This window comes from Diceros bicornis, chromosome 8, assembly GCF_020826845.1.
Source record: "Diceros bicornis minor isolate mBicDic1 chromosome 8, mDicBic1.mat.cur, whole genome shotgun sequence".
NCBI lineage: Eukaryota > Metazoa > Chordata > Mammalia > Perissodactyla > Rhinocerotidae > Diceros > Diceros bicornis.
Window position 1 is genome coordinate 254,202 of NC_080747.1, and position 23,042 is coordinate 277,243.

Genomic DNA, 23,042 nt, shown 5'->3' on the forward strand with positions numbered 1-23,042 from the left:
GGGGCCGGGGAAGAGGGGCCTGACTGGAGCTGAGTGACCCTGGTGTAGGAACCCTCCCCCGGCCCCACACCTCCTGGCCCCTGAGGCAACCTGGGGCAGGAGCAGTGGGGGGCTGCTGCCCTCCCAGGAGGATCTACAAACAGAAGCCCCTTCTAATCCTTACCTGCTGTGGATCTCCATGCAGGCCCTGCGAGGAGCACTTCCCAGACCCCTCGACCACAGCCCATTTGGAGCTGGAGTGGCTGGCAGGGGGACTGAGATGCTGGGGGGACGGCAACACTCAAGGGGGAGATTGAGATTCCACAGGGGGACTCGAGTGAGTCTCAGGGACCTCCACGATGTCTCCACCCCAACAGGGAGCCCCAAGGGCAGGGCAGGCTCTGCTGGGCAGGGCGTCCGCCTGGCCTGATGGACAGAGGACAGGGGAGCCCGACTCCTGGTGGCTCTCGGCAGCACCACAAGGACTGCTCTCACCCCGTGGACCAGGTGCGCAGCCTGGAGTGGTGGTCCACATTTCCAGAGCCTTCCTTCTGAAGGAAAGCTAAGTGCAGGGTGGTCCCCTTGGCCCCGAGGACCCTTGGGGGCTGGAGGATGGTGGCTTTTCTGGAGGGCTCCGCAGGACCACCCCTCGCCTTCTGTTAAAACCCTTTCTATTTTCCCCTGATTCCTCCTCTCGCCATGTGTACACAGCACTTGCTTTTCTTGTCTCTCCCAGGAGGCCCGGGCCTGTGGTCTTCCCTGCCAGTTCTTGGGCCTCTGGGAGTTGGAAGGTGAAGGCAGAGGCCGGGGGCTGAGATGGCCTGGGGTGCATGCAGTGGACGGCTCTGTCCTGGCGAAGCCCAGCACCCACCCCAGACAGCAAAGCTCAGCACCAGTGTCTGATGTTTCCACCAGGACAAGGCCCTTGTGTTCCCACGGAAATGTCAGGAACAGCTGTTAGTGCCCAAAGGGGCAGACCAGGGTGCCAACCTGCCCGCAGGCTCTGTCAGAGTTGCTCTGGCCAGCTGTCTGACCCCACAAGTCCTCAACCCCTTAGGTCTCATCTGCACTGGTACCCAGCATCTGGCACTCAGCACCCAGCACTAGCATGCAACACTCAGCACCTCACACCTAGCATTCAGAACTCAGCACCCAGCACTAGCGTCTAGCACTCAGTACCCAACACTTGGCACTCAGCATCCTCAGCACCCAATACTAGCATCTAGCACTCAGCACTCAACATGCAGCACCCAGCACCCTCAGAACCCAGCACACAGCACTCAACACATGGCACCTGGCACTCTCAGCACCCACCACTCAGCACACAGGACCCAGCACTCAGAACCCAGCACCCTGAGCCCTCCACTGGGCCCTGAGCAGCTGCCCGGCCTCAGCCTACCCCCTCTGCCTGGATGCTACAGTTCACAGTCAAGCCCATGGGACTATAGAGGACCTATAGGTGGGATGAGGGCCCTCTGCCAACCCTGCCAAGCTGCCCGCCTAGAGGAAGCCAGAGGTCTTGACTGACCCCTGCAGGGGTGAGAGGAGCCACGCTCTCCCCTGTCCACACGATGGGAAAAGTGAGGCAATGCGGGAAAACAGTGGTTTGTGCAAAGCTGCAGCACAGGAGGCCAGGACAGGAATCCGGAGAGACCCCAGTCGGAGTCCCCACTCTCCCCTAGACAGAATCGGGGTGCTCTGAGCAGCCACTGGCTGACTGCAGGAATCTCAGAAGGACCCTGCACACTCCTCTCTGTCTACCCAGAGCACCAGCCCTGAGCAGGGGGCCGCCCAGAGCTGCCGGGGGCCCAGTGTGCTCTTCCCCCGCCTGGTCTGTTTCCACCCAGGTTTGGGGGTCTCTGAAATTTGTCAGCGTCAGGGTTTGCCAGAACTTGATGCTCATTCTGAAGTTTTCATTAATTCCTTGCTCTGTTGAATGTCGCAGCATTAAAGGCATGACGTTCCCGAGCCTGTTGAGCAGTCTGATGTCGGCACGAGATTCTCACAGAGCCCCACCACACAGGAGCTGTTAAACGCTTCAATCCCAACCAACGAGGCAAAAAGCCCGTGGCTCTGTGGTTCGAGTGCGTGGTGTCCGTTCCCTCCACGCTGGGCGGAAGCGTTTGTAACTGAGCTGCAGCTGAGCCCACCAGGGGCCTCCTCTCCTGAGGGAAGGACTGTCTGCCCGGTGTTGGGAGAAAAGGCAGTTTCTCTGAAGTCCTTCTGGCCTCCAAGAGATGTGGGGTAAGGAGTGTCTCTCCTGAGCCCTGTGAAGTGAGCCGAGTCTCAAGCCAACACGGCATTGGGAAGCCCATTCCAAATGACCATTGGTATTTTACCATCAAGCATTTGCCAGCTGCCTGTGGAGAAGGAGCCAGCACTCAGGGGTGAGCAGGGGATGGGGGGCACCCTTTCCCTCTGGGGCTCAAGGTCTGGGGGTCTTGCATCTGAAAATCAAGATTTTCCAAGTTGATGTGAGCCAGGCTGCCTGCCCAATACCGCCTCCCTTGTGCCACCTTGGCCCTCACCTTCCCAGACCTTTCTTGCTCGTGACACATAAACGGAAACCCTCCATGAGACTCCACAAACACATTCCCTTAGCCTCTCCCCTTCCTCCTGCCCGAAATGTGGATGTGACGCCAGAGCAGCAGCAGCCACCTTGCAACTACGAGGAGCAGGCTGAGCATGAATGCTCCACTGGGACAACAGCGGCACAACGAGAGCCAGAGCTGGGTCCCTGATGGCACCACTGAGCAGGTGGGCCACCTCCTGACACCTTGTCACATAAGAGAAACAAACCTCGATTCAAGCCACTCTCTGCCTGGTTCTCTGTAATTTCAGTCAAAAGCATCTTCCCCAGTGCATAACTCTGGAGCTTCGCCTCCCGATTTGCTCCTTCTGCAAGAGCCCAGCTCAGCCTGTGGCTCCAACGTCCTCCCAGATGCCAGAGACCCTGGCCTCACCTGGTCAGTGTCCCCGTGGGGCAGCCCCAGGCCAGTGGGAGGCCCCCAATGAACAGAGCTAACCCCAAAACAGACAGACGGGGCTGGAGAGACGTGGGCTGGCCCTGCCCTCAGGACCCGGGTCTGGGGTAGGATGGGGACGCCTGGTCATGCCCTCAGTGTAGAGTCCCGTGGTGGGCACTGGGGGTCGGGACAGGACCCATGGGACCTCACGCTGCCTCTGCGCCCTGCTGGCAGTCCTAGGAGGCGAGGTGAGGGAGGGTCCGGGAAGAGCTGCGTCTGAGCTGCAAGGCCGCAGGAGCCCAGCACTGTGTCTCACAGCAGCTGCAGACATACAGGCCTCAGCTGGGCCTCACGGAGCCCACAGCAGGGAAGGGCAAGAGAGGAGGGGGCCCGCCAACAAGCCCTGGGGGCAGCGCAACCGGCACTGAGGGAGGGGCTCTGGGCAATTGGAGGGAGACTGCCCCCCAGCCCCACCCCAGCCCCACTTGTCTCGTGTGAGCCCCGAGGCAGGCGCTGCCCTCCCTTCTCCAGGATCTGGTCCTGCCGGCCTCGACACGTCTAGGGACTGACCCCCATGAGACCCCCGGGGTGGCCTGGCCAAGAGGACGCAACCCATTACCCACAGGGTGTGGAGCCTGACCGCAGCGCCCCCGAGGCTCTCCCTGGGGGACGTGTCCATGAAATGATGTCCTCTGCCCGTGGAGGCCGGGTGACAGTGATCCACCTTCCTCCATCCACCCGAAGCCTCGGCCGGAAGAGCCACTGTCCTGCCCAGACACACAGGCCTCACCCTCCCCTCGCACTGGACACAGGCCCTGACGCCCTCTACCCCTGAGACCGGACAGCCTCCTCGCCCAGGACGCCGTCCACACTGACCCGCTGCCGAGAGCCGCTGGACGTGCCAGGGCAGAACTGAGCTTGCTGAGGAGACCACCCTCGGGCTTGGTTACCGGGTCCTGTAACGTTCTCCCCCGAGTCCCCTTCCAGCCCAGCCCAGCCCTGCCCCCATAGCCCGGGCCCTGGCATGTGCTGTGTCCCAGTCTCGTCTGTTGGTCCTTGGAGCCCACCTCAGATGTCCCCTCCTCCGTGAAGCCCTCCCCAGCCCCCGCACCGTCTCTGAAGACCTGAGCATGTTCCAGACACAGAACCCGTCACACTGAGGTGGAACGATGGGACAGCCAGCCACGAACAGGGTTGTTTGGGCCAAAATAGCCACCTGCGCCTGATTTAGCCTGAGTGTCTATACCAGCCACGTTAACCTGACGACCGCCCACACTCTCATCCACGGTGTAAATATAGCTCCAGGGCCATTTGCCACTTCCTGGCCTCGGGGGAAAACAGTTTCTTCAAGTTACACCCTTGAGGACCCTGAGCCCAAGATCCGTCCCCAGGCGACGCGGCCCAAGCACCTGGCCTCAGTTCAAGGCCACTTTGCCGCAGACAAGCTCCCAGGGCCCACGCGAGCTGCTGCCACACAGACTTCGCATCCGTGTTTTCTTCCTTCAGGGACTGACCATCGGCTGATTTAAATCTGAGGTGTCTCGATGGACCTGGGGGGGCCCAAACCTGTAAAGGCCCCAGGACCTCCTCCGGGTCAATACAAGCTTGCCCACAGCTGGACGGCTTCCTTGACGATCCGGCCCCAGGAGAGTTCTCCTCTAGCCAGCCCTGGGTGCCCCTGGTGCCCTCGGCTCCCTGGCCTCGGGACAGACCCCAGCTGTGTCCTGGGGGTCATGTCTTCTGAGTCTGAAGGAGACGAAGGTGCCCCCACTCAGCCCGTGGAGAACTCCAGCCCTGAGAGCAGACGCCCCGTGCGCTCCGCCCTGTCCCTCTCAGGCTGCACCTCGAGAGAGTCGGCCGCCAGGCAAAGCCCCACCATGTCCACCCCGGGGGCCCAGAGGCTGGGTGTCTGGGCCTGTCCTGCCATCTTAGGGGAGAAGCCCTGTCCCTCCTTCTGTGGTCCACGGCTGCCACCTGCCCTCAGAAAAATGGCTCGGCACCAGGAGTCTGAGTGAGGTCGACGGTCAGTGCTGCTGACCTTGCTGGGACGCGACGAGGCCGGACACGGATGTGCAGCACCTGAGTCCTGCCACCACTACCCATGGTGATGAGGACAGCCCCCTCTGGCCCCTCCCAGTCTGCTGTCTCGTCCTCCCTCATAGTCGCCAAGGCGACTCCTTGTCACCTCCCTCCCCTTCCTGTCCCGCCTGCAACACGTGCCCCCCAGGTCTCTGCTCTGCTCCCAGATGACCTTGTGGTCCCCAGTGAGGTGGGCTTAGCGTCCAAGCAGACAGGCCGGTGGAGGAGAGGGCTCTGAGGTGGCTGCAGCGGCACAGCCAGAGCCTGGACAGAGGTGGGTGTCTACGGGAGATTACAGGGAGGGCCTGGGGCCTTGGATGTCACAGTGGGTCGACCTCACTGCATCTGAGCTTCTTAGCTGGCTCCTCCAAATCTCGGGCCATCGCTCTGTCCTTGTCTGCCTCCTCTAGAGGTCTCACCTGAGGCCCAGCCTGGCCACGTGGGAGGTGCCCAGAACATGCCGGCAAGTGCGATGTGGGGAGGGGCAGAGGCTGCTGGCGGAGCAGTGACCAGATTGAGGGAGGGAAGGAAAGGCCTGAGCACCACGGACAAGCCTGGTCGACCCTCCAGCGAAATCCTCAGAGCTTAAGGGCCCCAAGGCTGTGGCTTGCGTGAAGGCCTAGATAGGCGGGACCGGGGTACAGAGTCACCACAGACCAGACCGAGGGCACACGCCTCGTCCTTAGCCCAGCAGATCTGGGACTGGGTCCCTCCCCAGTCCAGGGTGCCCTGCAGAAACAGCCATGTGCTTGGGGGGCCTGTGGGTGTCCCGTCTGTCTGTCTGTCTGTCGTCTGATGTGGGAGTCCTGAGTCCTGCAACTGCCATCCCCACCAGGCAGTCACCTTGCAGCCTCTGTCCCCACAAAGGCCTTGCTTGAGGCACAGGGTCAGGGCCGAGGAGAAGGTGCTGTGAAGTCTGTCCTTGGCGGACTGGCCACTCAGCCCAGCGAGGTGGGGACAGCCTCCAATGGCCACAATTTATTAGCGGCATCGAGTCCTGCCCCAGCGCAGCTGTGCAAGGCTGCCCCGGGCTCCCTCCAGGCCCCGTCTCTTCCCTCCTTTCTGCTATCTTTCTCTGAGTGTGCACATGTGTGCGTGAGTGTGTGCAGGGATGGACACTCTGTGTTTCTGGTCCGGACGCTATTTCTGTTTGCTTCTGACATATCTCTGTCTCTCTCTGCCTCTGTCCCTCTCTCTATCTCTCCCCTGCCCCATCACTCTCTGTGTCTCTTTCTCTCTACTGTCTATCTCTCTGTCGTCTCTCTCTGTGTCTCTGTCTCTATCTCTCTCTGTCTCTGTTTCTCTGGGTCTCTGTCTCTCACTGCCTCTCTGTGTCACTCTGTCTCTCTCTCTGTCTCACTGTCTCCCTCTCCCTCTCTGTCTGTCGCCCTCTCTCTATCTCTCTGTCTCTCTCTCTCTGGGCCTCTCTGTCTATCTCTGTCTCTCTGTGTCTCTCTCTTTGTCTCTCTCCATCTCTCTCCGTACATGTACCCTGCACTTACACCTCTTGTCCCCCATTCCCTTGGGTTCCTCAGTCTCCGTTTCAGTCACTCTGTCTTTTCCATGATGTTCTCTTCCCAGCCTCTGTCTCCCCAAGTCGCTGTCTCTGCCTGACTCCAGACAGCCTCGCACCCATTGTCTCTCTCCTGCGTCTCTCTCCCTTGGGCCCTGTTTCCCACATAGCTGTATGTCTCGTGCGTCCTGGGGCATTTCCATTTCTGTCCTTTCTTGGGTCTGTTTCTGGGCTGTATCTTCTCTCCAACTCCAGCCCTGGTCCCCGTTTCTCTGGGCTGGCCTCTCTGGATGGTTTCCCGGGTCCGTCCTGGCCGTTCCTCTGTGTCTGGGGCTCTGGTCTGTCTCTCTTGGAAGACTTCTCCCGGTCTCTGTCTGTTTCTGTCCCTCTGTCTGTCTCCCTCTCACCCACACACATCCAGAGAGATCAAAATGATGCCCACTGGGAGGGGAGGAAAAAGTGACAAAGTACAGGAACAGAAAACAAGGTGTCACTGGGAGGTCACGTGCAGCCCCACCCCTGCAGCACTGGGATGGTGAATGTCGGGGGCCCATGCCCGGCCTGGGGCGCCCGGCGAGCGGCCGCGCAGAAAGGGTGCTCCAAGGGGCCTCCGCAGGCAGCCCCCATGCAGCTCCCACATCGCTCCAAGAAGCCCGCCCCGTTGCCGCTGCAGGAGAAACTTTGGGTTGACATGGAACAAAGGGAATCCAGGCTGGCAATTACCCAGCTAATTTCAGCCATGTAGACAGCCAAATCAGATATTCCAGTTTTCTTACAAGCCCACCTCAGGGCCTGAATTAGCCACCTAATTAATTATCTGTAACAGCCTGGGACTGGCTGGGTGGAACACGGATCCCTCCCAATGCCAGGATGCTGCCTTGTCCCTGAATCATGTCCCGGTGATGTAATCATTATAATTAGACTCGACCTGCAGCCTCTCCTTGACCACGAATCTCAGGGAACGTGGCCCTGGGCCCCATGTCTTTTCATTTAATTTGTGTTGAGCGGAGACGTAGCCCTTCTCCTGTCCTGACACATGGGGCTCCTGTCCTAGGGGTGGTGGCCTGGCCCCTCTATCCTGCCCCTCGTTTCTGGCACAACGGCCCCACAGACTCCCCACCTATAGCAAAAGCCCCCAAGTCCTCCTGCCATCCAGCAGCACCAAGAGGGTGGCCTCATCATGCATCACCAGACTCGCCAGTCTGCGAACGGTCCCAGGCAGGGTGTGGCCCATGGGGGCCACCTAAGGAAGACACCTCAAATGGCAGTCAGGCGCTGGCTGCAGGCTCTCGTCCCAGGGAGGTGGTGCTGCACCAGGGGAGCCAGGGTACACAGGATAGGCCCCACGGGCCTGGCTGACCAGACTGCTCTGTCAGGACACATTCGTGCCAGTGTGGACCTCGGCCCACTGCCCCACCCACCTCCTGGGCCAGAGCCTCGGCCCACTGTGCTACACTCCCTTCCTCTCCTGGGCCAGGCTCTCTGGCCACAACGACAGCCTTGAGCCAAGTAGGCACAGGATTCCCTTCAAACAGGAGTCAGCAGGGTTGGAAGGGGGGTCCCCTTCCCGAACACACACACAAGAGGCCGCTCTTCCTCCGTGGAAAGGGCCGGTGTCACGCAAGCCTCTTCTCTTGTCCCTGTGCATGCCCCGACCCTGGGTGAAACCCACAGGGTCCTGACTGGACACCACAGGTCCAGCTCTGGCCCCACAACCCCACTCCAGCTGCTGCAGCCACCCTGCAGCCTCCCATAGCTCTGCTCACTAAAGCAAAGCCCCAGTGGGGGCCGCCGGACCTGCCCGTTAGGAATGGGCCTTGGTGCCCCTGAAAGCCACCCTGAGGTGTCTTCCCGGGCCGAGTGGGGGTGCTGCTGCTCGGCCTTTGACCCCTGCCTCAGCACCGGCTGCAGGGCTCCACCCTGACCACAGTGCTCAGCGCAGATCCTCCCCCACCCCCAAGGCTGGCCAGGCCCTGCTCTGCCCAGAGGGGCGAGCAGGTGTGTCTGCGGGGATGTGATGTGAGCAGGCGTGTGTGAAGTCTGAGGGTGACCACGTGCCACGTCCGCATGCCGCTGCAGTGTGCGGGTCCGCGACCAGGTGGGAGCAACATGCCCCACACCGCCTCCTTCCTACCTCCCAGGGCCTGCTTCATCACAAACTCCATGACGACGGCTTTGTCTCCTCAGCAGTTCTTGCGAGGGTCGGAATTCACATGCGAGTGTGGCCAGGAGTCTTCTGCCTGGAGGAAAGAAGTGGTCACAGGTCACCCTGACCCTGGGCAGGGCTTCTTACTCGTCCCCGCCCGACTTCCCCTCAGCATGGGTCAGGGGTCTGAGAGAGCATCATTCGTCGTCCCCCACACCTTGTGCCTGGACCCCAGCACTGGGAGGGTCTCCGTGCAGGGGTGCTTCCACACTATACTCTGACCAGGGTGGGCAGATCCCAGGACCCCAGCTGGACCTGCAAAGTTGTCTCACCCAGCCCCTGGGGTTTCTGAAGCCAGCTTTTGGCTGCTACTGCAGGGATGGGGGTGCTCGCAACTTGGGGGGGGGTGCAGCCTGTGTGAAGCAGGGCCAGGCCCAGGGGGCGTTTGAAGGTGACTGGATCTGCTGCCTCTTTGATGGGCCCTAGGCCAGAGGGGGCGGTCCATCCAAGGGACAGGAGAGTTAGGGTGGATGGGCCCTGAGCCAGTGCCCCTTCAGGGAGGTCCCTTCGGCTACTGATCGGGTAGTCTCGAGAGACCAAGCTCTCTCCACAGGAGGTCCCAGCGCCCGCTACCCCCTGCCCACAGCAGAGACTGGGGTGGGAAGGAGAGAGGGCAGGGGGCCCGGCCTTCAGGGAGCAAATGGAAAAGGGGGACAGACCACCCCTCCACTTGCATCTGCATGGGTGGGGCGCCCCAGGCCAGCTGGAACTCCGGTGGGGAGATGCTTCCTGTAAAATCAGCAGCTGCAGTGCCCCCCCTCGTGAGGTCTCCTCTGGCAGGGAAACCCAGGTTCTTGGAGATCCAGTGCTTTATGAATTTTTCCTCCGCAGACGCAGGAGACCTGAGTGTGTGCGGGCTGGGAAAGGGTGGCAGGCAGGGAATGCCGTACCCCACCCCCCAAAAGGCGCTGGCGCGCACGGGCGCCTTTGTCGCAAAGCAGATTTCTTCCAAACTTCTCCCCTGGCTCCTGGTGGGAGGGAACCGCAGGGCCCGCCGCAGAGAGGCCCGGGGCGCAGCTGGAGCTTCCCCAGGGCTCCTGCAGCCGCCGCACCCCTTTCTGCCAAGCGGCCCTCAGGCGGGGGCGCGCCGGGAGAAGGAGGAGAGACCGCGGACGAGGGAGGGAAGGGCGACGCGAGAGGCCGGAGACTCGGGGAAGGAGCAAGAGAGGGAGCGCGCGGGCCGGGACCGCGGGGCCGCTTCAGCACCGCGCGGTGGACAGCGCCCGCGCGGCCGAGAGCGCGCCCGCGGGGAGGGGAGGGGAGGGGGCGTCCGGGGAGGAGGGGCGTCCGGGAAGGGGAGAGGAGGGCAGGAGGGGTCTGGGGAGGAAGGGTCCCGGGAAGGGAGGGGGTGTCCAGGGGGGGAGGGGGCGTCCGGGAAGGGGAGGGGAGGGCAGGAGGGGTGTGGGGACGAAGCATCCGGGGAGGGGAGGGGGTGTGCAGGGAGGGGAGGGGAGGGGAGGCGGGGAGAGAGGAGGGGGCGTCCGGGGAGGAGGGGCGTCCGGGGAGAGGAGGGGAAGGGGCGTCCGGGGAGGAGAGGGGAGGGGAGGAGGGGTCTGGGGAGGGAGAGTCCGGAGAGGGGAGGGGGCGTCACGGGAGGAGGGGGGGGGCGTCGGGGGAGGGGAGGGGAGGGGGCGCAGGTTACCTTCTCCGGGTCGGGGCGCTGGGGTCAGCGGCGGAGCGCGCTCGGGCCGGCCGGGTCCATGTGGCGCCGGGAACTGCGGCGGCGGCTGAAGGGCACCGCGAGGAGGGCGCGTCACACGGAGCGTGACGAGGAGGGCGGGGCCGCGGCGGCTCGGGAGGGGCGGAGGGGCGGGGCCGCGCTCCCCTGCGCTCCGGAACCTGTCCCGGCCCGGTTCGGGGGATCCCGGGGCCGAGCTCTCCGGCCCGCCCAGCTGCGCAGACCCCAGACCCTGCCCCGCATCCGAGCTGCCCGTGTGGACCCGGGCGGGTCCGCTCCCAGTCGGAGTCCGGCTTCCCACCCGCTCCTGCCCGCTCGGGGCGCCTCGTGAGCGCGCGCGGGACCCGCGGGAAAGTCCCTTCCTGTCGCCGGAGCGGGCAGGGTCCGGGGTTGGGGGTGGCCGCCCCCTCCCCATTCCACCCGGGGAAGGGGTTCCCCGGCGCAGGCGGTGACACTGGCCCCGACCGCCGCCGCTCTGGGGCCTCCTCGTCCCGCTGGGCGGGAGAAGGGAGACCCCGGACTCCGGAAAACCCAGCCACTCCTGGCAGAGAGAGAGACCCGCGGCCGGCTGGACGCATTTCCCAGTGTAATAGAGTCGCCGAGCTTTATTTTAGTGGACTGGGGCCGAGAGACCCCCGCCCCTTGGAGGCCGGCAGGCCCCCGCGGGGCAGGGACGCGTGAAGGTGACTGCGGACTGAGCCGCCCTGCCTCCACCGGGCCTCCGGGATTTCCTCTGCGTCCGGAGCTGATAGGTCGCCACCGGCCTCCCATCCCGCAGCCCCTCCACCTTGCTGTCCCTGCGCGTGTGGGGCGGGGCTGCGGGAAGGGGCCGGGCTCGCAGGGGTCCCGGTCTCCCAGAGGCCTAGGGCCGGCCTTCTGGTCGGCGGGTGGACACCCTTGGTGGCCGCTGCATTAACTTGTCACTGTCCTCTCCGCCGGGTCGTCAGGACTCGCTGGGCCTGGGGGGCGGGGGCGGGCGGGTCCTGGAGCTGTCTGTGACCTTCGCCCCGCAGGGGAGCCCGCTGCTCAGGCTCCTCTGGCTTTTCCCTTCAGCCCCCCCAGGACGCTCAGCTTGAACTCCAAACTCCCCTGGCTGACCATCTCCAGGCCCGACTGTGCCCAGCAGTGGCCTGACAGGGGCCCTCAAGGGGAGGAAGGAGGAGCAGGAGAGGGCTGGAGGAGGCCAGCACTGCCCTGGGAGTGAGCAGGGGACACCCCCCACTCAGCTGCCACTTTGGTCAGCGTGGGCCCCAGTGGCGCTGAGGGAGGCCCATGTCCCAGGACACAGGTCTCCGGGCACACAGGGCTTCAGTCTCCCCGTGGGAGCTGGCCTTTGCACTGTCCATTCTTCCTGCCTCCAGCCCTGTCACCTGGATCTGGGCCAGGAAGTGCGGGGTGGATCTGCCCAGAAGGGAGGGCCTGGGGTGGCTGCAGGGAGCCCCTCACCCGCGCCCTGGGCAACCGCCAGGAGTGTGAGAAGCACAGGTCTGCTTCACCTGCACGTGAGGCCTCGTGCAGGTCTGGGGACAGGAGCTCTGTGGAGTGGTCACCTGTTCCCAGGCGTCTGAGGGTCTTGAGGGTCTGTCCTGAGTCCCAGCGCAAGGTCTGCTCAGCCTGGCTCTTCCCGTGTCCTCAGAACCTCAGTGTGGATGCTGGCGGGGAGAGGTCTGGGTCCAGGAGAGAAAGAAGTCACTTCTCTCCACCCTGCCACCAGATGGACTTGGGGGATGACCCATAGCTGGCCTCCTGATGCCAACCCCACAGAAGACCACAGAGGTGACCCCAGTGAGCCCAGAGCAGGCCCTACAACCATCGACCCCAGCTACCCTCACAAGCCACCTGCACGGAGACACCCTGTTGACCCTGGGGTGGCCAGGCGGGGCAGGGGGCCTACATGGTGTCAGGGACTTGAGGGCTCATCAGAGGAGAAGAGTGCAGGATCCACATCGCAGTGCTGGGGTGAGTCCACACCCTCACTGGTTCCATCGCCAGGGCCTAGCAGAGCTCCTCACACACCCCTGAGCCAGGGCCCATGTGGCAAGGGCAGGCTCAGGCGGGGAGGATAGAGGCTCTCTGCCAGCCCACGGATGCCGCCTGACCTTCCATCTCTCTGTCTCTGTCTCTCTGAATCTCTCTTTCTGTCTCTCTCTATCTCTGTCTCTGTTTCTCTTTCTCTGTCTCTCTCTCTGTGTCTGTCTGTCTCTGTCTCTCTCTGTGTCTGTCTCTCTCTGTCTCCTCTGTCTCTGTTTCTCTCTCTCTCTGTGTCTGTTTCTGTCTTGTCTCCTTGTCTCTCTATCTTTGTCCATCTCTCTATCTCTGTCTCTGTCTCTCTTTCTATCTCTATTTCTGTCTCCTCTCTCTATCTCTCTGTCTATCTTCTCCATCTCTGTCTCTCTCTGTCTTTGTGTCTGTCTGTCTCTCTCTGTTGTTACTCCTCTTAGACTCACTACACACACGGCTGCCCCTCCCCCACCCCGTTCTCACATCTGCCCAGGCCCTGAGGGAGTGGGTGGGTGGCCCAGTCAGGACTCAGACTCTCCTGGGGGAAATAGACAAGATTGGTGACAGTCCCAGGTCAGAGTGGCTGGTGCTCTGGGAGAGGGAGGCCAGCAGCTGCAGAGCCTGAGAAGGACTGGAGGGCAGGCAGTGCCCGCTCTGGGCAGGAGGTGAGGATGTGAAGTGAGCCAGCCAGGGATAGCTCAGTGGCTGGTCTGCTCTGCTGTGAGGGAGGCAAGGAGGCACACAGCCTCCACCAGGCTGCTGGGCCACACCCAGGGCAGGACTGCCGGGAAGAGGACTGGGGCCTGGCAAACAGTCTCTAAATCTGCTGCTGGCAGGAGAGAGGCAGAAACTTAGTGCGAAATTTCCATAACAGCCGAGACAGGCTGAACCTGCAGGGCGGCGCTGTCAGTGGGCTGAGATCCAAGAGGGGACCTCGGACGGCAGCTGGATGCAGGATGGTGGACAGTGGTTGGACCAGGAGGGGAATGGGCAGGGGGCCGGAGCAAGCAGGGGTGTTCCACCAAGTGGTCAGCGTTTGGGGCGTGTGTGTTTGGCCACAGCCAAGCCCCGGCTGTGGGACTCGGGCCAGCTGGCAAGACAGTTAGAGCCCCCAGCCCAGCACTCTGCGTGCTCCTCAGATGCTCCCCTCCAGAAATCAGCCATGCAAGGCCAGGAACCCCGAGCAGAAGAAGTGTTGTGCCAAACGCCACGTGGCACTGGGTTTGAGAGCCCTGCTGTCCAGAGTCCCCTCTGACCCCACGGAGTCACTCCAGATGGCGGAGAGAGGAGGCAGCCGCCCTGCTCCAGCCCGCACCCCAGCCTCTCTGGAAGCCCCTGCCAAGCGCCCCTCCGCTCCTCCCAGTGAGGCCTGGCACCTGCTGGTCCCACCTGTCCCGTGGTGGACAGGTCCTGGGGTGCCAGGACACACGGTGCTCAGACACACAGTCCCAGGACATATGGTCCCTGGACACACGGTGCCCAGACACATGGTGCCCGGACACACGGTCCCTGCACACACGGTGCCCGACACACGGTGCCCGGACACACGGTCCCTGGACACACGGTGCCCAGACTATGGTGCCTGGACACACGGTGCCCGGACACACGGTGCCCGGACTACGGTCCCTGGACACACGGTCCCTGGACACACGGTCCCTGGACTACGGTCCCTGGACACACAGTGCCCGGACTACGGTGCCTGGACACACGGTGCCCGGACACACGGTGCCCGGATTACGGTCCCTGGACACACGGTGCCTGGACACATGGTGCCCGGGACTTACGGCATCCCGTCAGGCTCAGTAGTGAACTGCACTCCCTGCCCCACCGTCCATGTCCACAGAGGCCCTTTTTTCCTGGGAGCCCTCCCAACAGAGGGTGCTCCTGGAGTTCCAGAGACAAGGGGGCCCCTCAGTCCCCACCCACGTACCCTGTGGATCCCCTTCCTGAGGAGCTGCTCCAGGATCTGGGCTCAGCACAGCGATGGCTCCTGCCCCCTCTGCCTACCCCCTGCTCTCCCTGCCCCCCGCCCCCCTGCTCCCCCTGCGCTGCCTCAGACCCCAGACCCCTGACGCTGTCCAGGGGACCCAGCACCCCACAGATGCCTCTCTGGCCCCCTCCCTACCCCCAGCCCACAGTCACCTCCCCATGCCCACTGGGCTGTCTGCCAGCCCCCTCCTCTTCCCAGTCTCTCATCTTCGCCCAAACAGCCCTGGCACATGCAGCACTGGGGTCGGCAGAGTTGGTGGGGACTCTGAGCCCATCTGGAGGGTACAGCATGTCAGAATGAGAAGGCGCGCCTTTCAGAGATGCTCTGAGAAGGGGACAGGCAGGGCCAAGGGAGTTGAAGGAAGATCAGAGGTGGCTATGAGGCTCCTGTGGGGGCCTGTGGCGCCCCGTGCCCACCTACCCCGGCTGCTGCCTGGAGCAGCCCCTCTGTACTCCAAGGTAAAAATAGCACAGTTCACATGAGCCCGGAAATAGAAAGCGGCTTCTCACTGGCTCTGCCAGGGTGGGGGCAGCTATGGGGGTGCTGGGCTGCACAGAGGCACCCAGACAGCCCGGAGTGGACGAAGGGGCCTGTGACAGGGAGGGACGAGCTCGCTCCTGGAGAGGCTGTGCTTCTGAAGCCGGGCCCTTGCCCCAACCCACTACAGGCCCAGCGCCCAGTGGGCTGGCTCCAGGTGCTCGCAGCTGGCTCCAGGGTCAGCATGCCCGCCCTTCACTCAGGGTCACCTCCGCAGCCACCATGAGATGGACGTGAAACGCAAGGGGTGTCCAGGTTGAGCGAGCCCTGGGGCGTCTCCAAGTCTTGGAGACGTCTGGTGACGTCTGCGGGAGTTTGGTGGTGATGTCCACATCGGTTCCCACTCGGGGGCTCTGAGCCCCTGACTCTCACTCTGACCGGTGGTCACTCTCTCTAACCCATTGTGTGACCCCCACTGGGGAGCTCCCTGAGCTGCAGACCAGACGTCCCTGCTCCGTGAATGGCCCCCACCAGGTGTCCCTGGCCCCTGCCAGCTCTGCCCTCACCCCAACACCTTCGGTCACTCTGCGCCACCCCCGAGGCCTCCTCCACCCTCCAAGAAGCCCCCCAGACCTGCCTTGGGGGCCTTGAACAGAACATCCCTTACCACTTGAACTGAACTTCCCTGCCCCTCCCTCAGAGGCCGGCTGAGCCCCCGGACGCAGGATGCCGGACACAGCCACAGGATGGCTGCCCATGCAGGCACCGAGTGAGCTGCCACAAACGTGGGAGGTGGGGGACCAACGGAGGGTCTCGGGGAGCCTGGGGCGTGCACAGGGCCCCCTGCTCTGTGCTGAGTTCTTGCAAACGTGTGATCTGAGCTATGATGTGCGGGCAGTGCTCATCTTCCTCGAGGCTGCATGGCGGCTGGCCCAGAGCTGGCTGCAGGGAAGGAGCCCAGGGCCACTCTGGTGGGTCAGGCCTGCACTCCTCGGCCAGCGACCCTGATCCAGCAGGGACTGAGTTGGCTAACAGCAGAGCTGGCCCCTGGGGGTGGGCTTCCAGAAATGCAGGCCACAGAGGGAGGTGCTGTGCTGCTGGCTGGGGCTGCCCAGCGCTGAGGGACCCAGATGGCCGTGGCCGCCACCCAGGACAGGTCCCCTTCCCTCCCCTCCATCCCCCTGCTCTGGTGACATGCACAGTGAGCCAGGCCTGCGTGGGTCCTGCTGGGAGTGTTCCATGCCTGGGGGGCATGTGGAGGAGCTCTCTGCCCTCCAGGAGACGCTCATCTGCCCACTTAGGGAAGGAGGCCCAGGCTCAGCGGGCTGGATCCTCCTTGTGTCCTGGGTCTTGACCTTCTGTGCTGTGTCCAGAGGGCGTGGCAGTCACACAGCAAGGCGGTGGGGATGGGAGGGTCGGGTGGCTGAATTCAGTCCCTGCAGGGCTGTCCCCAAGGCCCGGCAGTGGGATGTGGCCCAGGGCCCTGGGGGGCTGGAGTGCAGGGGCAGCTCCCTCTCGGCCAGGGCTCGAGGCCTGTCCCACGGGTGCAGAGGTCGCTGTAGCCAGTGGTGCGCAGGCTAAGAGACCACCCAGCCCAGAGGCGTCCAGGCTCAGTGACTTCACAAGGGTAGCTCGAAACCAGCCACAGGGGGAGCGTCTACACCACGGACCTCAGCCAGTGCTCCAACCAGCCTTTCTTCTCTTCATCTTTTCTCCCAGAGAGTCAGTTCCCACTTCATCAGCAACGGCTTCCAGGGTCCCACCTGGGCCTTGATGGATGGGGAGCCTCTCAGAGCGGTCAGCCTGGGCCCTCACGCACCCGGAGGGAAGTGAAGTCTACCTGCCTGCAGGGCCTCAGGGACGCCAACAAGGTGGCGAAGGACAAGGCCCGTCACCAACGGCAGAGTCCAAGCCACCTGCTGTCCCTCCAGCCAACCAGCCACCCGCCCGCTGGCCACAGGTGCTTCCGGGACGGCGGGTGGAGGGAGGCAGGCGAGGCCGTGTCATCGCAGAGCCAATGTTCTGGAGGCTGACGGTGCACAGGAGGCAGCAGAGGGCGGTGAGCGCCACGCAGGACCGCGGGCTCCATCGGTCTTGGGACACCAGGGCTTCAAGTTAGCGACCCAGCATCACCTGGACAAGTCCTGGGACACCTGCGGGAAGGGCTGTCCAAGCAGCAGGCACAGCAAGCACAAAGGCCGGGGGGCGGGAAGAAGTCCTGGGTCCAGCGTGGGGAGGGTTTTCCGTTGTGCCCTGTGGTCCAGGCGTGGCTGCCCGCAGGCCGGGGACCCCGTGGTACAGAAGGACCTGGCCCCACGCTGCCTGTCGGGTGCAGGTGCTACAGGGGACGATGGCGCGGCCAGAATGAGGCCTTCGCCCACTCACACCACGGCCCGAAACCGAGGACGTCTGAGCTGACGGCTGGTGCTCCGGGTCCTGGGCGGGTCAGGGTCACGCATGCCCAGGTCCGTGGGTAGGAACCCCGAGGACCTCGGCACCCCCTCCTCAGAAGGAGGAAGAGGCTGGGTAGATCCGTGCCTTCGTCCTGGAGGAGGAGGGGATTTTAGGAGTCACATTGTCATTACAGCATTGCATGCGGAAAAATTAAAATAATAAAAACGAGAGGCGACTGGAACCACAGGAAGCAGGCACCACCCAAAAGGAACGCGGCAGTTACTGACTAAAGTCACCCATCAGCCTCTGAACCGGGCCAGGGGCTGCACTCACCAGACCTGTGGACAGCCAGTGAATTGACCTGGCTGACGGGACAGCCTGGCACCCTTGGGGCTGGCCCTGGTGCTGGCGGAAAGGCACTCGGGCCCACCGCCCAGGGCCTGGTCAGAGTCTGGAACCACCCCCTCCCCTTCCCCAGACATCAGGGGTCCAGCCCTCCTATCTCCCCACTGTCCTGGGGCCCTGAGTCCAGGACAATGACCTGCACAGGCCCTGCTCCAGCCCCACGTGGCCAGTGATGTAGCCCCAGGTCAGGGCCCGGGGCCAGGGCTGGTGCCCTCCACCCTCCACGAGAAGTAGGGCCCTCCTCCAGCGGCCCCCGAGCTGCCCATGCCCCACCCTTGCCTCCCCCACTACATACCCCCAGGGAGATGCCTAGAGGACCCCAGCCCGAGCCCCCCCAAATCCATCTACCTCAGCGCAGGCCCCACCCCATGCTCACCCACCAGCAACATGCCTGCTGGGCTCACCAGGCCACCTGAGGGCCCCTCCTGCTGCTCTCTCTTATCTTCTCCTATCCCCTCTTGTCCCCTCCCGTCCCTTCTTGTCACACTTCCTGTCCCCCATCCCTCCTGTACTCCCTCCTCTCCCCCTCTTGCCCTCTCTTGCCTCCTTTCCTGTCCCCTCCTGTCCTTCTCCCATCCCCTCCTGTCCCCCCTTCTCTTGCCCCCCTCCTGTCTCCCCTTCTGTCTCCTCTCCTGTCCCCTCCTGTCCCTCTGTCTCCTCTCCTATCCCCTCCTGCCCCCTCTCCTCCTGCCCTACCCCGTAGGTGCCCCAGTGAGGACCCCAGGGGCCTTCCTCAGCCTCTGCTCTTGCTCTGGTTGGATTAGGTCTATAATGGACACGCTGTGTCCTCACCTCGGGCTAGCTTCTCCCTGAGCGGCAGCCCCTCCATCTCCATTCATCTCACCCTACAGACCCCAAGCCCTCTCCAAGACCTACAGGAGGGTGACCCCTCCCAAGTTAGCAATGTCCTAAAGGTTCCTGGGCAAGGTGAGGCCCACTCCCAGGAGCAGTGCCCAAAAGGGAGGCTCTGACCCGGAAATTGGCCTCTGGGGTCTGACGGGGGCCTCCTGGGCCTGAAATGTCTCTCTCAGGGAAAGGGGGTGTCCTGAGGGCCTGAGGGCAGGTGTGAGCTGTGCATAAAGAGGCAGAGAGTGAATGAAAGGCAGGTGGATGGGTGGGGAACAGAGATGGACAGGTGGAGGGACAGATGGGGACCGGTGAGGGGACAGAGGTGGACAGACGTGGATAGGTGGAGGGACAGAGGTGGACAGGTGAGGGGACAGAGGTGGACAGACGTGGATAGGTGGAGAGACAGAGGGGGACAGACGTGGATAGGTGGAGGGACAGAGGTGGACAGATGGAGGGACAGAGGGGGACAGACGTGGATAGGTGGAGGGATAGAGGTGGACAGACGTGGATAGGTGGAGGGACAGAGGTGGACAGGTGAGGGGACAGAGGTGGACAGACGTGGATAGGTGGAGAGACAGAGGTGGACAGATGGAGGGACAGAGGGGGACAGATGGAGGGACAGAAGGGGACAGACATGGATAGGTGGAAGGACAGAGGGGGACAGGTGGAGGGGCAGAGGGGGACAGACGTGGATAGGTGGAGGGGCAGAGGTGGACAGGTGAGGGGATACAGGTGGACAGACATGGATAAGTGGAGGGACAGAGGAGGACAGACGTGGATAGGTGGAGGGACAGAGGTGGACAAGTGGAAGGACAGAGGGGGAGAGGTGGTGGCAGGGTGGACATGTGGGGGCAGAGTGCACGGGGGGGGACAGGTGGACGGGTGTGGGGGCAGGGTGGACGGGTGCAATAGGGGGCTGCAGAGGCAGACGAGAGTTTGGGGCTCAGCTGTGGGCAGCAGACTCTCCTTGGGGTCAGTCCTGGGAGGAGCCTGCCTGACAGACGGAGCAGTGCTGGGGGTTCTGCTTCGGGTCAGAGAAGGGATCAGCTGGGCTCAGGGGACCTGCCCACCTCAGCCCCGCTGCCCGTCAGCCTGGTCAGGGACTGGCTCAAGACGGGCTCGCTACACAGGGCCCTGCTACTGACGGGCATCCTGCAGGGCAGACAACCCCTGTCAGGAAACGCCGTGCTCACTGCCTGCTCTTGGTGTGCAGGGCCCGGGGACTGAGGCTGGGCCACTGCCGCGGTCTCCACCTGGTTTGACGGAGGTTTGGACAGAGCCAGGCCCAGAAGATGGATGGAGGTAGAGAGACACGGCCGCCAGGCTCCACGGTTCCTTTGACAGGCAGTGCCCTGTGGGGACGTGTGTCCTGTTTGCTGCCAGCGTTGCCAAGCTCGCAGTGACAGGGACTCCTCCCTCCCATTCCCCCTGGACGGTCGGACAGCCACGTGTTTGAAGATCCGTCTGTCACTCAGATTCTGCACTGTGCCCACGGGGGGCCTCAGGCCACAGGGCACTCATTTCCCTAGGGTCTACCACCTGATAAGTTGGCATTCAGAGTGGAGCCACCCCCACCCCTCGAGGACAGTGTCCACTGTGTACTGTCCATCAGCCCTTGGTCAATGCTGGCCACACGCCCTCTGCAGCTGTGGCTCTCAGGGGCCAGCAACCTGGCTGCTCCCTCCCGGCTCTGTGCAGATGAGCTGGGGTCCAAGGTGGGGATGGAGACTGCTTGGGGGGCCAAGGTCTGATGCTGACCACCTGCTTGGCCCCCGACCCTGACCCCGACCTTGGGCCCTCAGCACCTTAGAGGCCCTTCACCAGCCCACACGGATTCCCCAGGATGGATGGCACAGGGGACTGTGGGCAGAGGAGTGTCCACCTGGCAGTGAGCCTTGAACACATCCTGCTGACTGAGGGGTCCCCCTCCCCCCGCACACCCCTCCTTACCCCTTTTCCCCTTTCCCTCCCCTGCCCGCTGCACACTGCCTCCTTGCTCTGGGGGGAGGAGAGGTGCCATGTGTCCTTCCCCTGGGGTCATCAGTGAACCTGGCTGGACAAGTGGACTTGGTTTCTCCTGGGGAATGCCCTGCCCTCCACATCTGAGGAGCCCGCCATCTGCTCTGGGGAAACCCTTGTTCCCGTTACTAGCTTCAGTGCAACAAAAACGAACAACGGGCTTAACTGTGAGTACTGAGAACCACTGCCATGCCGACTACAAGCTGGCGGAGGCTTTCAGGGTTTCTGTGCAGCTGGGCTGAGCTGGGTGGTGGGCGGCGCCTCCGGCCACCTCTGGGGGTCCTCTGCTCCCACCCAGCGGGCACCGTCCTGCCCCCATGCCTGGCCAAGAAGGGCTGTGGCACAGGTCAGCCTCGGGGGACCTGGCCGGGCAGAATTGAAGCCCCCCACCGCTCCAGGGTTTCTCCTCCCTGAGGACCCCAACCAGCGTGAGCTGGGAGAGAGGATGCCAGATGGCAGGATTTCCTTCAGATACAACAGCGTCCAGGCCTTACCCACCTCCCAGACAATACTCCCGCGTTGGGTGTGGGGGCCACACAGCGAGGGGCTCAATGCAGGGCCCGGCTGGACACCAGGAGCCTTGGTGGTACAGAGCAAACACGAGACATGTGTGAGTGCATCCGCACGTGCATACGCGTCCCTGTGTAGGCACATCCTCTCTGTGCTCTCTAGGTGGCCAAGGTGCCCCCCAAAAGCTCCCACCTCTTCTCAGGGAAGAGGATTTGTCAGAGCACTGCAGCTCACCCAGCCGTGGTCACTGAGAAAGGCAGGCCTGGGCTGGACCGCCAGGCACTGGGTGGGGCTCGGGCTGCTCCCAGCAGTACCCAGGGCACCTGGGGATGGGGGCTGCAGAGTAAGGCTCCCCTGGGGTCTGCCCACACCCACTGGGGGTCTGAGCTGGCTTTAATGATGCAACACAGGGTCCCTCCGGGGCCCAGGATTCCCAAACCCATGGTCCCAGAGTGAGGGGTGCATCTCCACAGTCACGCCCTGCCCAGGCAGGGGGTGCACTGCCAAGGATCGTCTGCAGATGCAGGGACACAGTCAGGTCCGAGGCCATCACCCCATGGGCTGCAGGGACAGGACGAAGTCCCAGAGGGTCTCTGGGGGGACCAAGAGCCAGCCCAGGCCATCTGGAGCCTGGCACTGTAGGGAGTGGGCTCAGCCAAGCACTGCCCCCTGAACCTGGGGTCTGGGGCCAACTGCCCTGAGGGTCAGCTCTGCAGCGGGGCCAGGAAGGGCGGGACTGAGTGTGAGCGCCCTGCACAGTCTGCACAGGGCAGGCGGGAAAGCCCATGGAGGTGCACGGCCACACTGGACCCTGCCAGTGGGAGAAGCAAAGAGTCACTAAACAAATGAGGGTTTATTTCCCACAAACGGGCACTTGTTGGGAATCGGGCGGGGACAGGGTTTAAGGCTGTTCCCTGTACTGGAACCAAGAACACAGGCTTCTCGTCCTCCCACTGTGCCCGAGGCCACACTGCCCCAGGGCACTCTCACTGCGGGGACCAAGGAGAGGCCACCCGAAAGAGCTGCAGGAATCAGGTGGCAGGGGCCACAGGACTGAGAATACGTCACAAGATGCTTCATCGAGCAACAAGACACATGGCTGGACGAGCAAGAATTCACTAATTCAGTTTCTCAAGACCCAGGATGGAACACCTGGCCAGAACCCCACACATGGGCCAAATTCGTGACACTGCTTGTCTAGGGGCAGGTGGGGAGGGAGGGAGGCCGAGGGCGGCGGGCATGGTGGGAGGACATACTGTGTGGGGCCAGACATCCACCAGGGTCGTGTCCCTCCAAGGCCCAGAGGACACCTGTCACAGACCATTGGGGTGCAGGCTGGGGGTCCTCTGCAGGCCAGGGGGGTGGCCGGAGAGGAGGCCCCGGGCTGGACGATGGTGTCCCGGGGTGACAGATAGGCAAGCAGCCCAAGGAGGCACCTCCTGCACCAGGTCCCCACCTGAGCCCCTCGCCAGACCCCTGGGCCCCGAGGGGTTCACCACACTGGACACACCTGGTCTCTGTAGCAGCTGGGTCTGTGGCCTGCAGGGTAATAGCCACTGTGGGTCAGGCCAGGGGGAACGCCACCTCACCAAAACAGCAAATCAGGACCAGTGGGGACCGCAGAGAGCCAGAGACCTGAGGGGTGGGGGCTCCTGCAGGCCCACGGGGAGGGGCTGGGGGCGGGGGAGGGGGGGGTTTCTGGCCTGGGTCCCGCCCCTGGAGAAGGCTGATGTCACTTCCCTGTGGTGCCCGCCCAGACCCTGAGCCAAGACCCAGAGTGACTTTGATGTGAAATCTCTGCACCTATTTAGGTCACTCATTATTTTTTAAAAACAACTGAAAACCAGAAGTAGCAGTGGATACTAACAGACGAGTTGTCCTCATTCTCCGAGAACAGGGGTGAGGTGCTCGCAGGCCCGCCTCAGCCTCCTTTCTCCCCCAACGGCAGCCCCGACCCTAACCCCAACCCCAACCTT

General features: G+C 63.3%; 1 protein-coding gene across 1 annotated transcript in view; it reads right to left on the reverse strand.

The window, feature by feature from the left end:
* The window catches only part of CPLX1 (complexin 1), a 39,486-nt gene extending 29,019 nt beyond the window's left edge, over nucleotides 1–10,467 (reverse strand). The window contains exons 1-2 of the mRNA XM_058546488.1: nucleotides 10,386–10,467; nucleotides 8,672–8,777 (exon numbers count right to left, since the gene is read on the reverse strand). Of these exons, the coding sequence (XP_058402471.1) occupies nucleotides 8,672–8,702 (31 nt within the window). The 5' untranslated portion in view covers nucleotides 8,703–8,777; nucleotides 10,386–10,467. The remainder of the gene's footprint in view (nucleotides 1–8,671; nucleotides 8,778–10,385) is intronic.
* Between the last annotated feature and the right edge of the window lie 12,575 nt (nucleotides 10,468–23,042).